The sequence below is a fragment of the Gallinula chloropus genome (assembly GCF_964237585.1).
Source record: "Gallinula chloropus genome assembly, chromosome: 1".
Classification (NCBI taxonomy): Eukaryota; Metazoa; Chordata; class Aves; order Gruiformes; family Rallidae; genus Gallinula; species Gallinula chloropus.
The window spans coordinates 61,830,113-61,846,537 of NC_140085.1; the positions used below are offsets into that span (position 1 = coordinate 61,830,113).

The 16,425-nt window shown below is 37.9% G+C and overlaps 1 protein-coding gene across 2 annotated transcripts in view; it reads right to left on the reverse strand.

The window, feature by feature from the left end:
• The window catches only part of NAV3 (neuron navigator 3), a gene marked incomplete at both ends in the record, with an annotated part of 261,126 nt that overhangs the window by 22,802 nt on the left and 221,899 nt on the right, over positions 1-16,425 (reverse strand). For both annotated transcript variants that reach the window (XM_084267744.1, XM_084267743.1), the window contains 6 exons: positions 777-797; positions 1,426-1,547; positions 2,871-2,982; positions 4,543-4,626; positions 12,993-13,070; positions 15,344-15,367. In XM_084267744.1, coding sequence (XP_084123870.1) covers positions 777-797; positions 1,426-1,547; positions 2,871-2,982; positions 4,543-4,626; positions 12,993-13,070; positions 15,344-15,367 — 441 coding nt within the window. The remainder of the gene's footprint in view (positions 1-776; positions 798-1,425; positions 1,548-2,870; positions 2,983-4,542; positions 4,627-12,992; positions 13,071-15,343; positions 15,368-16,425) is intronic.

The following is a 16,425-nucleotide window of genomic DNA, read 5'->3' on the forward strand; positions in this document are numbered from 1 at the left end:
TCCAATTTACTGGGTTTGCCAATTTACTTTCCCCATTAAAAATTTGAGCTGCCAAACTTTGCAGGTGATGTGGTTTGGATCACAAGCAAAAGGATTTAAGCTGGGACATGAGGCTTGCTTTGTTGTACTGCTGAGAAGAATGTTAGCTGAAAAGGATATACTCTTTGCTGCAGTTTCCCTTAGAGTAGCAAGATCTCTGAACGTACAAGCATTGCCTTTTCCCTCTAGAAGCCCTTATCCAGTATTGAAAAGGGACAGAATAGCCAAAGAGCCATTTATTTCAGGAGCCAAGATGACAACAGTTTTATCTGCAGTGAATTTTAACTAGCCCATTCATTGATACCTTTGTCTAAATACAGAAGTTGTCCATCTTAGGAAACACATGGTGGGTTTTTGTTTTTATTTTCAGAACACTGTTCTGATTAAAATTGTATAGAGCTCGATGACAAACTGATTCCTCTATAAAAAATGAGGTATTCAAATATTTTATTTTCACAATATAATTGGAGAGTGGGGAGTGTGACCACTGATGAGAGAAACATTAGTTAAGTCCTTTCCAGCTCATGATCTCTAACGAGAAAGAAATGGATTTTGGCTACACTCCCCCTTTCTATAGTCTAAACTTTGAGATTAAAATGAATAGAGACAAACTGAGAAGACATACAGGATAATCTGTTTTTAGAAGGTATAAAAGCCTACTGCCAAAATAAATAGCATTCATGCCAAGATAGGGTTCTTTATAGATGCATGCCAAATTTTCCATGGTTTATATTCACCTCACTTCCTCTAGAGTTCACCTTGCAGAAACATGAAAGAGTGTGGAATTACAAATCAAGGGAATGAAGGCTGATCATTACTTTTAAAACAAATGTTTATGCAGGTAATATTTTTAAAACAACAAAAACATATTTTCCGATTATTTACTGAAAGTATTTGATTAAACCCTTAACACTACATGGTATTTGTGTGTTCCAGCTGAGAAGCATTTAATTTCTTTAAATAACGTGCTGTTCTTACGTGAGGATTCTTTACAGACTTACAAGTCACTTCATAGCTGGGTAACATATTTGTGTCAAGCCTTTGAATCAAACAACGACTGAAGAAAAATCAAACAGGGTCTCGGAGTGGCCCAGAGATGGTTTGGGTCACAACAGCTAATTTTAATTTTGTGGTTTCGTTCTGGGTTTTGTTGTTTTGCTGTTGGGTTGGGTTTTTTTTTTAATTACCCTGACTTATGAATATAATTCTCCACGGATATTGAACAATTTTTAGCTTGCTGGTAGTGTCACAGTACGGATACACGTGAATTGCTTCGTATCTGTCTGGCCCCACAAGAATGTTGTGGATGAAACGGGCCATTATGCTACTCAGGCACTAGGAAACGACATAATAGCTAAAAGATAATTAAACCTGCTGAGCACTTACCCAGTTTTTCTTTTTCTTTTTCTTGGAGTCAGCATCATTACCACTGCCAATGCTCGAATGGCTTGTCGCGCTGTTGATGCTGGAAACACTTTCTGAAGAATGCTGTCGCCTTATACGTAAATCTAAAGACAAGAAAATACTGTGAAATCCATCTGTCTTTGTTTCCACACAATAATCATTCTTGTATTTATGTAGAAATCATTCTTGTATTTATGTAGCATGTTCCTCCTCAAAGAGAAGCCTAAATGAATGACAAATGTCATTGATTCCTGTAGTGGCTCGGATTCAAGCTATTGCAGCCTGTGAGAAGCCACATGGGAGTCAAGGGTGATGCATAAAATCAGACTAACGCTTAGGAGCTTCTCCAAACCCGGGTGTCCCTCTGGCATGAAGGCAGTGACCCTGCAGAGCAATCTATCCAGGCATACTGTCATATCTAAGCAGTGTCTGTTACAGATTGATTACTTACTATTATCACATGTACTACAGTTCTGAGGAGTACAGGGACTACTGGACTTGTAGCAGGCATAATCAGTGTTCAGACGCTACCTTCTAACATACCATGATGGAAATAAGCAGGCAGGAGTTCATTAAAAAACGAATGAAAAAAATAACCAACTAGTGAAGAATATTATAAATGATTGGTGAGGCTTTTGAGTTTCAATTTCTTAAAAGTCTCCGATAACTCTATCTTAAGCACTGGAAAATTCTCTTGCAGAACATACTCACTAATACCAAGGGAAATTACTTTTTAGATTATTTTTTACTTCCTAGAAGTTAGCTTTGCTATACTCAAGTCATGCAATGAAATGACCTTAGGGCAAACATCTAAATAATGACTTCTTCAAAGAAAGATCAATGACCCTCTCAAAAATGAATGCTGCTCTTATTTTTCTTCTTCAAGTAATTCCTTTGCCGTTGCTTATCAACAGGCACTTCTCAAGTACATATTTATCATGTGATATCTGCCTAACTGCAAAGAGAAATTAATTCAGAATTTAAAATGCCAGTTTTCCTGCACTGATGTGGCACATTGTGAAGGAGCTGAGCTGCTGTCAGTGCAATTCTTTACAGAGAGTACAGCAGCTTTCAGAGCTGTATCTTATGCCACATTTCCAAGGTATAACCATGTTCTGCCATACGACTTCACTAGTGCCTTGAGCATACTTAGATATACAACTGCAGCAATAGGGTTAACCATTGACACACAACAATCAATTCCTGGCCACCCAGTTCTGAGAAGACAAGGCTCTAGGAACTAACTTTGGCAAACAGGAAGCTCATGCAAGGTTTCCAGCTCTGGAAATACCACAAGTATGCCTACACTGCACGGAGAATGTGCTTGCCCATGCAAGAGAGTCCCCAAAACAACAGAAAAGCAGTGACTTAGCTTTTTTTTTCTGGGGAGAAACTCTGCATTTATTTTAATAGTGACAAAAACATACCTTTGTGGGTATGATCAGGACCATTCAGGGCTCCTTGAATAGCAGCTTGTGCAGCAGAATTCTGGGCTTTCAACATCTCAATGGTTTCCCTTAGCTCTATAAGCTCTGATTCCTGTGGGAAGAGCAAAGAGAGCTCAAAACATATGGAACAATAACAACGTTTATCTAAGCTAAAACAACCCCAAGACAAGATAAGAATGGTCAAACCGAAGTTCATGGGACTGCTTGGGTGAACGTAAGGGCAATGACTAAGTAGAATGCATATTTTCTCACCAAAGCTATTCAACTCAACTAAGGTCTCAATTGAATATCCACTGTAAAGTTAAAAGAAACCCAACACTTCCATTGTGAAAGACAATAAAATAATTTGAATTACATTATTTAGAATACGAGGCTACTGTTTCGTGGATGAAACTCAAGCTGAATTTGTGCATTTATCAAATGATTTAACTTCTTAAATAATAATTTAATTTAAAAATAAAACCATCCTTTTTTAATAGCAACTGCCCTGCAAGTTGAAGTAAAATTATTCCACTTGAGTGCAGGAAGTTCTGTATTAGAATGCAGAGACAATTTTAATTAAAAAATAGCTTTTATTACCGCTGTATTAGACCTGTCCTTTCAGCCTGTATTTATATAATGAAGATTAAAGGAATTTAACCTCAAGAATAGAGAAAAGAAGAGAAAGCAAAGAACACGCTCCTAATCTTTTGGGAAAGAAGCTTGGACATGATCTTTTTCAATGTCACTGCTTAACCTCTTCTGGAAAGAAAAAATTCTGAGGGAAATTATACTTCGTAAAACAGTCAAAAGTTTCAGTTTTAAGAAAGTTCAATTGTGTGCACTTTTTTTTTTTTTTCTCCTTATGAAGCAAGCAATATGAATATTTTCCATCTACTTCCCAATCAGTCCCACCGCATTTCATCTTTTGGTGCTCAAACAGATTGTGAAATGTTATTTTTACAGGCAGCTACACTGACTCCAGTGGTGACTAGTAGCTCACTAATACAAAGTTTCTTTCACAGTTTGGCTCAACCAGGCCTTTCCCTTTATAGGATACTGTTGAAATGAGTAGGGGCAGAAAGTTGCAGAAGTTCAGTCCTGAAAGGTGCTAAACAGGCTGTTAATCCTGAGCTTGGTGGAAAGGTTCACATTCAATTTACTGCCTACCAGGTTTAGGGTTTTTTTCCTCAATAGTCAAAACAGCACAGTGAAACCCCAAACTGTTTCCTAATGAATAGGACACCCAACCTGCATTAACACTCTGAATAGAGTACTTTTTCTCTACTTTAAGTTCTTCCCTTCCCATAATTCCACTATTCTGACAACACTGGCAGGCTGGAATGACGGACTCCAGCAGGTTATGATCAGTCTTTGTTAGAGGATCTTTCAGTAGGGATTAAACCCAGAACCATGCGTGTTTTAATTAAAATCTGGAAACGAAAGATTTTATCTTCACACTATTCTACTCCACATTCTGGGTTAACTCAATGCTGCTCAGTTTAATTCTCTTGGAGCTTTATGAAGATTTGATCACAGTGGCCATTAAAGAAAGATCTGTCTGTCTTATTGTCACAGCTGTCCCTGTTTCCTTTCAGTGGTTTTTAAACAAGACTCTAATATAATCTGCTGACTGTTTTCCACATTAAAGCATCTGCTTTGGTAAACGTACCTTTTGTTCTGCTGTCATTGTTAGACTTTGCAATCGGCCGGTCATATTTCCCAAGCTTTTCTCAAAAGCTGCTACTAGATGAGCCTGCGAATGAATCAGAAGACAAATTTCATTGTGAGCATGAGTCTTACATGCACTTTGTAACTTTCAGGAATATACACGATGTTTCATATATTTTGACTGGATTAACAATATCAGGACTCTGTGAAACCCAGCACTCATACTCTGGGATTTGTCCCAGATCTCTTTCTTTTTTTTTTTCCTTTTGTTTCTTCATCCCTCCCTCCACCCCCTACCCCCACCCTCCAAGCCAATCTTCTCCAGCTCTTTTCGATTAGTTTTAAAGTCAGACTAAGCTAACTTGGGTAGATGAGTCAGCCAAGTGAGCCCGTTGTTCCTCGGGTTTCTAGAGCCCCCAAGGAGATTAGCTTAGGTATCCCTGTCTGGAAATGAATTATGGATTTAATGCCCTGCTTTGAGTTTACTGATATATTGGCCAGAAAAAGTCTGCTCCCAAGCAGAAGTTCAGGAACAATTCTTTTCAATTATTGAACATTCCAACATGAGAATTCAAGTGCTTTATCTTAAAAGGTGAGTTTTAACCTCACAGATAAAACACTCCAAAGGAATGCTGAGAATCAAACAAAAAATATTAGTTTTGTATAAGGTCATTAGTTAGTCTATTCATCTTATATTGATTATATGGGTTTGTGTTGTACTTATAAAAGTAATAGAAACTTACATGAAATATAGATATAATATTTATACATGTGTGCAAATGTATACACAAAAGGCAGTCTTGAAAACTGGAAGTCCTACTTCTCAATAAGAAAAACAATAAAGTTGAAACTGATTAAAAGATTAAAAGAAATTAAAGGTTCATTTTATTTTCTAACAACACTATATATTCACCCCATACTCTATGCAAGCAAAGTTTATACAAACAATACATCAGCTCTTCATTGGTTCTAACTGACAACAAGCTTTGTAGGGAAAGAAAGGCGGGTAGTCACAAAGTATCCAACAAGCCACGCCAGCTTGTACAGCCAGGGGGAAGGAAGAATTTAATTTTTATGGAATTCCATAAAATTCCATCCTCTCCTCTCACATCACAAATAGTGAAAGCAGAAGGAAATGCTTATTTTCTCTTTACCATTTCGAAAGTGGTAATGGGCAAAGTTTTGAAACACAGGCACTACGATACACCTGGAAATGTAAGTCACACACAACATATTTATATGTACAAATGGATTAACTGAGCTTCCTCACTAAGGAAAATTATTTTTTATTATAGCAGCACAGGCACACAGCGTGCCTTGCAGATTTTTCAGTTCCTGATTTGCATGCCTCACAAGCATAGTTGAAATTGTTCAAATGCATGTGCTTGCACTGAATCTGAGGCGTAAGCAGAAGACACAGTCCAAAAGGGATTCTGTAGTGCATGTTAGGAGAGGGAAAAGTGCTCCTTGGCCCCTGTCTTGTTCTATATATTATTCATCAAATAAAAAGAGATCATCCTATACATAATTTTGGCCCATTTCTGTGTCTCCAATTCAGAGCTGTTATGCTGATAAGTGGCTTTTGTGTTTTGTAAATCACTATGGATTGCTATAAACATTTCGGTATCTTCTAAAGTCCTTATTTTATACTTACTAAATTTTTTACAAGTTTACTCCTTGTAAACCATATTATTAGTAAATACTTTTATGAATTACTTAAGGGTATAATAGTCAATCCACCTGCTCTCTGAATCTGCTGGGATGCCTTAGGGATAACTCTTTTGGTAAAGGATATGAACCACTGGAACTAATTTTTGATTAACATGAGACTATGCAATTTCTTATGGACTAATTAATAATTGTGCACATTCCGACTTTAACATTTATGACTTAGGCTATATTCTTGAAGTTATGATTTTAAATAAAATGAGCCTGGAATATGTGTCAATTGCACCTCTAAAACCTGTCAATTGATACAAAGTTACTCTAGGTAGTTCAGAAACAACAGCCTTTGGTTGTTTTCATTACTCCTCTAAGAAGATAAAAGTAACTAGTTCTTAAACTTACTTTTAATTTTAAAAGTTAGCTAGATATTAAACATATCCAGACTAATTGATGGTATTTTAATTCCAACGATGATGACCACTGACCCAGAACTCAATGAGAGACAAAGTAGATGCACTACCACAGAATTATAGCCAAACGTCTCTTCATTACATGAGTTTAACAGGAAACTAATGGAGCTCACTGTTCCCTGCCTCATAAAAAACATCTATGGCTTGGCTGGTGGCCCGTGGTTCTGCTTTACCATGAGAATAACAATGGGGACCGAGGGCTTGAAAAGAGGGATAATTTGCTTAATTATGCATTGCTTTCGTCCGTTTCTCACAATTAGACTCTGATAACCACAGCTCTTTGGTACCTAACTATGCATATTTGTGCGAGTGTTCTCCTATTCCATAGCTACAACTTCAGCTTACACTATGAATAAATCACAAGGAACTTGCAGGGAAAATAAAGAACAACAAAACGCCACTAAAACCGTCATCAAGGGTCACTGAAACTATTAAGTTATTGTCTGATAGTCCTTAGAGAAAGACTTGGATTCTTACTAAAATTCAGCCCATGATACAATCAATGCCTCACCTTCTCAGAGCAGCACACTGAAATTTCTGCATCATAAATGTAATTGCATAAAGACGACAGATCTTTGCTGAATCATTTGAGATAAAGACTATAAGGTCCTGACTTGCTAATAATAAAGAAACTTAATTTAAAGGCCCATCAACTGAAAACTATTAAAGAAAAAAAATATCTTCGACTGCATTGCTCATTACTTTAAATGTTTATTGCCACGAAATACTCTTCTATGAAATACAAAGTATTAATTTTACATGCAGAGTAATAAACTCTGCTGCCTTTCCCTGTGGTAGCAAATGTTTATTTATTCAGCAGTCCAGGGAACTCCTACTTGTTGAAATCTTACACAGATTTGTCTCAAAAGAAATATTATGTAACTGAATAAGAGAAGTTAGTCCGAAAAAGGCTAGATTATCAGTATATTTATATGTGATCAGACTTTGCATTTAAATAGTTAAATGTAGTATAATTCAGAAAACTGAAAAGGGAAGAAGCAAATGTGACTTTAAAAATGCTCATTAGAAATTCTAATTAGAAATTTCTTTTAGACTTATACATTTGGTAGTTGATTTGGATTGGATTGGTAATGCTCAGACTTATTTATCTGATCCAAATAGATTCATTCTTTCATTCTCATAAAAATATTTGGGAATTTGTCTTTTTTTAAGTTACAACCAGTCCCCCACACCTCAGATATCTTTGTGTTAGATTCATTAGTTTTATTCATGGCACACATCACTTAAACACCACACAAAGTAGCCTGAATACTGCATGTGCTTTAAATAACACTCGTTCAAAAGTTAAAACAAATCTTCACAACTGAATATGGCATTTGTACTTGGAAACAGATGTACTAGAATTAGAGTTAAGTAAGTGGGCATTAATGGAAGTATGCCTACAGCAAAATATATTCATCTTTAACACGATATACATTAGATACACAGATGATGTACAGCTCTTATCTGCAGATCCATCACATATGGAGTAATTTTGACTTCTATTAACATGTGAAATTCCCACTGGAAGCAGTCAAAGAGATATAATGCTCAGGGAATGACTTCAGTGCCAGGACAACAGATTTAATTTTAAACATTTCCTTCTTAGTGAGGGATCCCTGGCAGCCAAACCCCAAATACCTCAGCTCTCAGGTTTACAGCCCATCCTGAATGTGACACTGACACATCCACAGACACTTTGAGATCTGACCTGGGGTGTTCAGGTTTTTACAAAACAAAAGTAAAGAAATAAATTTCCTCCCACCTGACACGGCTGACTGAAAGGAGGTGTGGGAGGCCAGAAGGGATCAGGTGGATTGCAAGAAGCCACTGTACATCTGGTGACCTCTTCTGCTCGCCGCCTGCTATTATCTTGTTGTTTGGCTGTGGGATAGTGGTTCAGAGCTGGCCAAACCAGAGTATTAGCCAGCGAACCCCCTCCGCTTTCTACTGACATCCTGGGTCTACTACAGTTTGCAAGCGCGCACCCTTCAGCTTGAGACAGTACAAAGCACTGATCAAAGTCCCTCCGAACAGGCTGGGTTCAGGCTGCTCGCTGGAATTTGAGCCTGTGTCAGTCATGTAGGAAGTCTGCTGGTTGGACACTCTCTGCACAGAAAACAGGCCCTTTCTTAATTAGTACTGAGGTTTGCCCTTCAGCAACATCAAAACAGGCACCAGGGGAAAAAGGCAGAATCTCAGAGAAAAACCTGTAAATTAAGCATCCAAACAACAGCTGGGCCCTGCTTGAATTTAATCATATGCAGGCAAAACACTTTGGGGTTAATCAAATGAAATAAACTGCTGAAATCAAGCATAGTACTTGAGTCCAGCCAACAAAACCTGAATAATAAATGAAATGAAGTAAGAAAAGCCTTAATGGAGGTTTCTGAAATGCCAGAGAAACACTCTAACTTCCAATTGACAGGTTTTAATATAAAACAATATATCAACCCAAGGTTTGATGAAATAGGTCAGATTTCAGCCTGACAGCCTTTTAATGACACATGTATTATTGTCACCAACAGTGGTGAAGCGAGGACACAAACAGCGTTGAAATGAAATAAGATGCTCTTGTCTTCACTTGCATACAATACTTTTGCTTGGTTAAGCAGAGGGAAACAGTTACAATGAATTCAAGCCTGAGGTGAACAATGAGGGAACAAAATTTCTGGCTGTTCATAGTTTCCTTCTCCAGACCACAGCCAGGTAAAAAAAATGCTGCCTATTTTCAGACACTGGAAATGCAGATATGTGGAAGAGCTGAGGACTAAGGCAAAGATGATTGCATTTGTAGCAGAGGCATCAGAAAAGATGGAGTAATTTTCTGGGTAACAAAGGCACCGCAGAAAATACTCTGGTCATACAGTCCTCAGCGTGCCAGAGATGGATGTATCTACAGAAAAGATAGGCAGGGTGACCAAACGTTTTTCTGCATTAGACTTACTGTTTATTCAGGTTTTAGCCTACTGAAGTGCAAACGTGACTCAAAATGAGGGTCACAGTATCCATTCGGAGTGTGAAATATGGTTTTGAATTCTTCTCTGAAGATAAATTACAGCTTTTATGAATAGGGCTATTTCTCCTTTAAATGCCAGGGGCTGGGAGGGATGTCTCCTAGATTAGGAGATATGCAAGAAAAGCATACTTTTGTTTTATAGACAAAACTGCTAAGACAGTACAAGGTCATGAAAATTAGAAGCCCACCTGGATATGTCATAAGTTTGTCATATTAAATCAGATATTTGTTACTTAGTCTCATAATTTTTATGAAAAGTATGTAATTGCTGGCATTTAAATATCAATTCTGTAATTATACTAAATTTCAGAGGCCATATCAGAATTAAAAGGTTGTATATAAATCTGTTTTCAACCTCGATTTCTGATGTTTAAGTGATACTTCACAGAATTTATTTATATAAAGGGCTCAAAGGACTGACAGAATCAGTGCTAACACGTCTTTAAGGTGTTTCTTTTGATCTTTTGGATTTATGTGGAAGTGTTCTTTTAATGCTTTACATCTTTTGTACTAGAAATAGCAGACAGAGAACTCAGAATCTGGCTTACTGTGAAATACATGTACATTTTTGGGGTTTTTTTTAGTCTATATCTCTTGACAATATCTCCTCAAAATATTTACTCTAGCAATATCTATTTTTCTTTTAAGATTTTTTTTTCACCAGGAAGGTGGCAAAATCCTTTGTTCATGTCTGGAGAATTTGAAGCCTTTAAGTTTCATGCTCCTGACAAGTTTAATTTTGAGGGAATTTCCACATGTTGGGGATTTGGAAAAAAAAAGAAAGATTTCTCTGGTACCATTTAAAAACCCCATGTGCTAAAAGGATCAGATTTAGGATTGCTTATAGGTTTAGAGTTTAAAGGTTGTCTCTATGGAGATGGATTAGAAGGTGGGTGGCAGAGTCAAAGGAAGTGATTAAATTAACCTTTACATAACATACAGTGTGCATACACACCTATACACACATACACGCAGGTTTACAAATGTAGCACGTCTGGACAGGCAAAACCAGATGCACCCATCTATGTATTTGCAATTGTCCTCTTGAAAAACTTACCACTCCAATTAGATCAGTAGAAAAGCTGTGGACGTTCTTACTAGGTATTCAGAAGTCTGAGATGTTGTACAAGCAACCAGATCTCCAACCAACATGTTAGTTAAACAGTTCAAACCAAATTTATTTCTCACCCATGTGGCAGAATTAGTTTGAGTGAAAACCAAGCCAAAATCTAAGTACCCATCTTTAGCTTGACTTGGTTTCTTTGAAATAGGGATCAAATCTAATTATAACTTGAAGCTGACTTTGACAACTTGTCTGGAATAGGTAATGTTATTAGGTACCACACAAAGTAATACTGACCAGAGGTATAGACAATGACTTCTCACTAACATTGGGAAGAAATTGGATGCAATTGGCCCAAATGAACCAAACAGTGGCCTTGTTGCTTCAGCTGCAGGGGAGAATGCCCTCCCGTCCTCACTCAATAATTGACTTATTACTGTATAATAGGCTACAGCATTGGTGGAATGACTGTCAAAGGATGAAGATGTCATCTTTCAGAAAGATGACTCTAGTCATATCATCAAGAAGGAATATGCTGGTTCTTTCTGTTCAGAACTAGCAGGAAGAGAGAAGGGAAAACTGCTGTTTTGCCCCACAGTAAAGTGAGGCATGGGACCAAGAGCCCAAGTTATCCCCATCAGAGAAAGGGGCTTCCATGGCTTCCACAGGCTCCTGAGCACAGGTCCACCACAGGCAAACAATTTAGTTTGAATGATGTAGCTCAGAATCATAGAATGGTTTGGGTTGGGGGGAACCTTTAAACATCATCTAGTCCAACCCCCAGCTGTGGGCAGGGACATCTTTCACTAGATCACATGCTTGGAGGTATCAAAATAACTCTTCTGGGTAGCACCAGCTGCTGCTGAATGGGCATTAAGAGGGTACTCAGAGAAGGTGTGGGGATGTCAGTGATGGTGCTGTCACAGTCCCAGCCACAGTCCTCCTCCCTGGAGCTCTTCTGACCTCTTGGTGTTGGTTTTAGTTTGCTGCACTCAGGTGAGTGAAGAATTGCCCAATTTGGCAAAGATGAAGTGCCTAAAACACATGACAGATAGAACCTCATACCAAGGATAGGCATGCTGGCTATAAACTCCCAAAGGAACAGCCCAATATAGAATCAAGCTTTTGAAATTTATGAACATCACAGAACTTCAATATTGTCTCTGCTTCACTAGTTCATTCTCAGCGATCCATGCTGCTACAGGGGTACAAACACCCACAGGGGTTCTGCAGCCACCTGAACAGAGCAGAAAGTACAGAAGTACAGAGCAGCTATTTCATATTTTCACATGTGGTAGTCCTAACAGAATAAGCAGCTTTCACACGATGAGGGATTATTTTCCCACTATGTGAAGACAGTAGCGCTTCAGCTACTGAAATAATTTCTTGGAAATAATGCTAGTATTTATAGATCTCAATACTCAGTATATCTACATATTGAAAAAAGGCACTCTATAGGTTGCCCAAGACATCAGGAAATTGCTTTCTTGAAATGCAAAATTTTACTCTCTTGGAACTGCAGCTCAGCTTTCCTTGGAGTGTTAACTACAGCTATATCCTGAACTGCATTTGAAAATCGCTGTACAGCAGATTGTTCAGTAACTATCCAGTAACTTCACCATAGTAACCAGGTAGGATTGTAGCTCACATTCTCTACCTGTCACTGTTTCCTGATAACATGTTCAAAAACTCATATTACTGGTCTGTGAAAACTGGAAGGAACATGAAGGAGCTGTCTGTGAAACATCCCAGTTTTCATTAACTATATAACAGCACAGGTATCGCAGCATCTAAATTACATATACAATTGTATACTGTGCTTCCCTCCACATCTATCTGCATTTTGTGGGCTTTATCTTGGTGAAATTGAACTACAATGAATTCTATCAGCATCTGCAATTCCTGCAGATTCATTGGTTGTGTCTCCTTAACTTTTGGGCTTTTTTTAAATTGATCCTGAGAAATAAAATCTGAATAGGACTGTAGTCACACCCAAAGTGTGGAAACTCTCATTTCCATTTCCACTGTGTTTGATTGCTAGATTTCTTCTGCTTGAAGCTGAGGAAATGCAGACACTTAATGAAATACTTGATTTGGAAAAAGACCATAAATAAATAAAAAAATAGTAATAGTCTCACAGACCATGTGTTGGTACTTGAATTGAGCAAGAGCTATTAGCCAGTCTGATAATGGATTCTCTGCCACTGTTTATGATGACAAGGAAAACCACTTACATTTGCTGAAAGCTGAGATGTAAGGGTCGCGACTTTCTCTTGCGATGCAACCAGCTCTCGCCGTAGTTTCTGAATTTGCTAGAAGACAAAAAAGACTGCTCTCAGCACTTCAGTAATTCCCTTTTCTTGTGGTTTTTTTGTTGGTTTTATTTTCTTAAGGGATCAATCATTTATAGGTTTACAATGCCTTAGTTTCACAGTTTAATCTCACTATTCAGAAATACATATCATTAGAAGTTGGCATTTAATGCTGCTCCAACAGTTCTCTCGCACTTACCCAGTGTACAAGCTAGGGTCCTGGTTAAAGCAGCACATAAGGACAAATGCTTAATTACTTCATATGTACAATCAACTGTTTACAAATGTAAAGGGCATGGGTTTTTTTTACAAAATCCCCTAAGTTTCAAACATATCATAGTGCACTGAATGGCAGACCTGGATGAGATTAGGAAACACAAGAGTTTGAGTGAGGCTCCCTTTGCTTGACTGTGGAAGTGATGCAACTGACATTTGTTACATGTCTACATCAGACTCAGCTGCAGTGCTAAAGAGTAGTCTCCCAATGCCTGGCATGAAGAAGACTTTGATAACTACCCCAGACACAGACTTTTGCTTCATGGATGTCTAAAGTTAAGTGATGTACTGTAATAGTTTTTTTTCCCTTCTCTAATGCGGTCCCTCCTACGGTGCCCATGATTCAAACATGCAGCCACTTTAACCCTTATATGACTTTCCAAACTTGCTTGCCAACTTACAAAAATGCAGCGTTAAACGTGCCTGTTGACATGAAAATAAATTTGAAACAGAATCCCTAAGAAAAATATCTGATTACATTTCAGCTAGGAGAGACATCCAGCACAAAGTCTGCGCATCATTTTAAACTCATTTAACCCTATTTGAGATCTTGGAGGGACTCCAGGCATTGCACTGAACTTAAGCACAGCATGAAGTTTCACTTTGAAATCCCTTTCATATTCAGATGTAAAAGAAATTATTCCAGGCTAGAGAAGTAAAATATCTAGAACTCAACTTGGAAAGGGAGCACATCACATTAACTAGCACATAACTATTCACTAAGACTATCGCAGTACTTTAATTTTATGACTCAATGAAAACCAGCAGGGAATACTGCACAAGCTTTAAGAATGGGCGAGTACCCATACACCTGTGATATAAAAATAGCTAGGTCATTTACACTGGCTCAGAACAAGGGAGACAGATCACTGAGCTGTTCTCCGTCCTGGACTGCTGCTTTCCTTTTTCCAAGTTTTCTCTTTGTTTTTTAATAGCAATTATTTGACTTTCCTGCTTAAGTTACACTTCTATCATATTTCTGCAGCTATACAAAGGCAGTTATGAAGCGCTGCTCAACATCTCCTGCAAGACCATCACAGAACAGAACATCACAGATGTTTTATCAGTGCTGAGAAAACATCACGTAGAAGTACACAAGAAAGAAATGTTTTTTCATCACTATAAGAGTACAATACAAAGGGCAATGAAATGAGGAACTGTCATTTGCACTACTGAGCTCTGACATGCAACTTTAGCCACTTTGCTGTAACTTTCAGAGAAAGAAGCTTAGGAAATTCAGGTATATATATTCAACTATATTGAAATATACTGCAGCAAGTAAGGAAGAATATCTGTTCAATTTCCTCAAAATATCTTCTAGTTGTTTTCTTCTCTGATTAGAAAGGTAAAAATAGCAGCAGCGTAAATGCAGGAGTTGGAAGACATGTAGCTCTGTGAAGGGGAAGTGCAAACCTTGGTGCTGCATTTTATTGCTGCTACTCCATGGTGCCCTACTAATACAACCAGGACTTCACTTTGAGCAAGACTGTAATTGTATCCAGCTGCTGACCCGGGCTTGTCACCCATTCTTGTACACTGTGAGGAGAAAGAAGCTGTTTTCCACGTCAGATCTGATTTATATCTGAAATCAATCTGCATTGCTCCCAAACCCATCAAAGTGGTCAGTTTCAGAAACTTAATATAATGCAAAATGTAAAGGAGAGAAGTTCAAAGCAAACATTTCAAGTGTTTTTCTCCTGTAAGGTAGCATATTACCTAGAATTGCACAGTCCCTTAGATCCAGTATGGAGCAGTATTAAGTCTGAAATCAGATGTATCACAAGCTTGATTCTCATCGCTACTTTTCACCTTTCCAGAACTTCAGCCAGGAGGCATTCTTCACCATTACACTAAGAAATCACCTAGTGCACTAGAAGCTGCAATGCACTGGGTGCATTCTCCCCAGCAACTCGGCAGTTTAGCCAGAGCAGATAAACAATAAAGTTGAAAATAATACAACACAATACACAAGTAAAAGAATGAAGAAAAGTTTTTACCTCTGAATGCGCCTTTTCTTCTGCCTGAAAGGAAACAAAGAAGAAATGGCTTAGAAACAGTCTGCAAAATAACAGCCAGCTACTCTGAAGTGAAATGAATAGTTTCACGGATCCATTACATTGGAGGAAGGTATGCAGTAAAAACAATAAGTGGAATTCTTTTCAACTTACTCGACCAGGCTCTGGCCGAAACCCTGAAGAGTTTGCCAGCTTACTGACAACATGAAACAGTGGCTAAAAGGAGAGCAGGAACAGAACTGCAGAAACTGCAGCTGTATTTCTAAGACACAAAAGAAGATTTTCTATGCTGTCACTGCACAGACCTTAGTCTGTTACCAGCAAACTTTTACATCATAAGGATTGTTATGGCTCTTGGAACTGTATTTGTTTCACTGCATACTGAGCAATGCTCCTAACAGACTGATCCCTGCTGAGAGGTTGGCAGCATAGATCAGTAAAACATACATGGCAGAAGGTGCAGTGGCAAGGGGTACTTGCACTTTGAAGTAATTTTTTCCATGCAGAGTATATGAAGGGTTATCAAGACATGTCAAAAAGTTTAACCTTAACTTGCAAATAACATTTAATTATTTTAGGTATTTTCTATATTGTTCCTTATTGTGTCATATAACAATGCTATTTACTCAGAGGTCTTTTAACAAGCTAAGAAACTAGCAATTGCAAAGCAAACTTTTGAAAGTCATTACATTTGTAAGAGTAAAAGTATTCAGGAGGCATTTGGTGGACAGAAAAATCTTGCTTTGGTGGGATTCTAATGGAAAGGAATGTCAGGCCATGAGAAGAACCCTTTCAAAACACAAAATAAGAATCAGTCAATGTACTGGAAACCAATTCACCCCATGGTCTGAGGTGATCCAAGTTCAGAGAAGCAGTGGAGTATCGTCTGGAAGAGAAGTAAGCAGTAAAAGCAAAATGTGGGTAGAGGAATTAACTATAAATAGCACCAGAAAGGCTAAGAAAACCCAAGGTAAGAGTTCCTCAGAAAACTTCCAGAGATCAGGCAGTATTTGTGTTATTCCAAATTAATATAGCTGCTTTTTAAAGAGTGTATCAAGCACAAT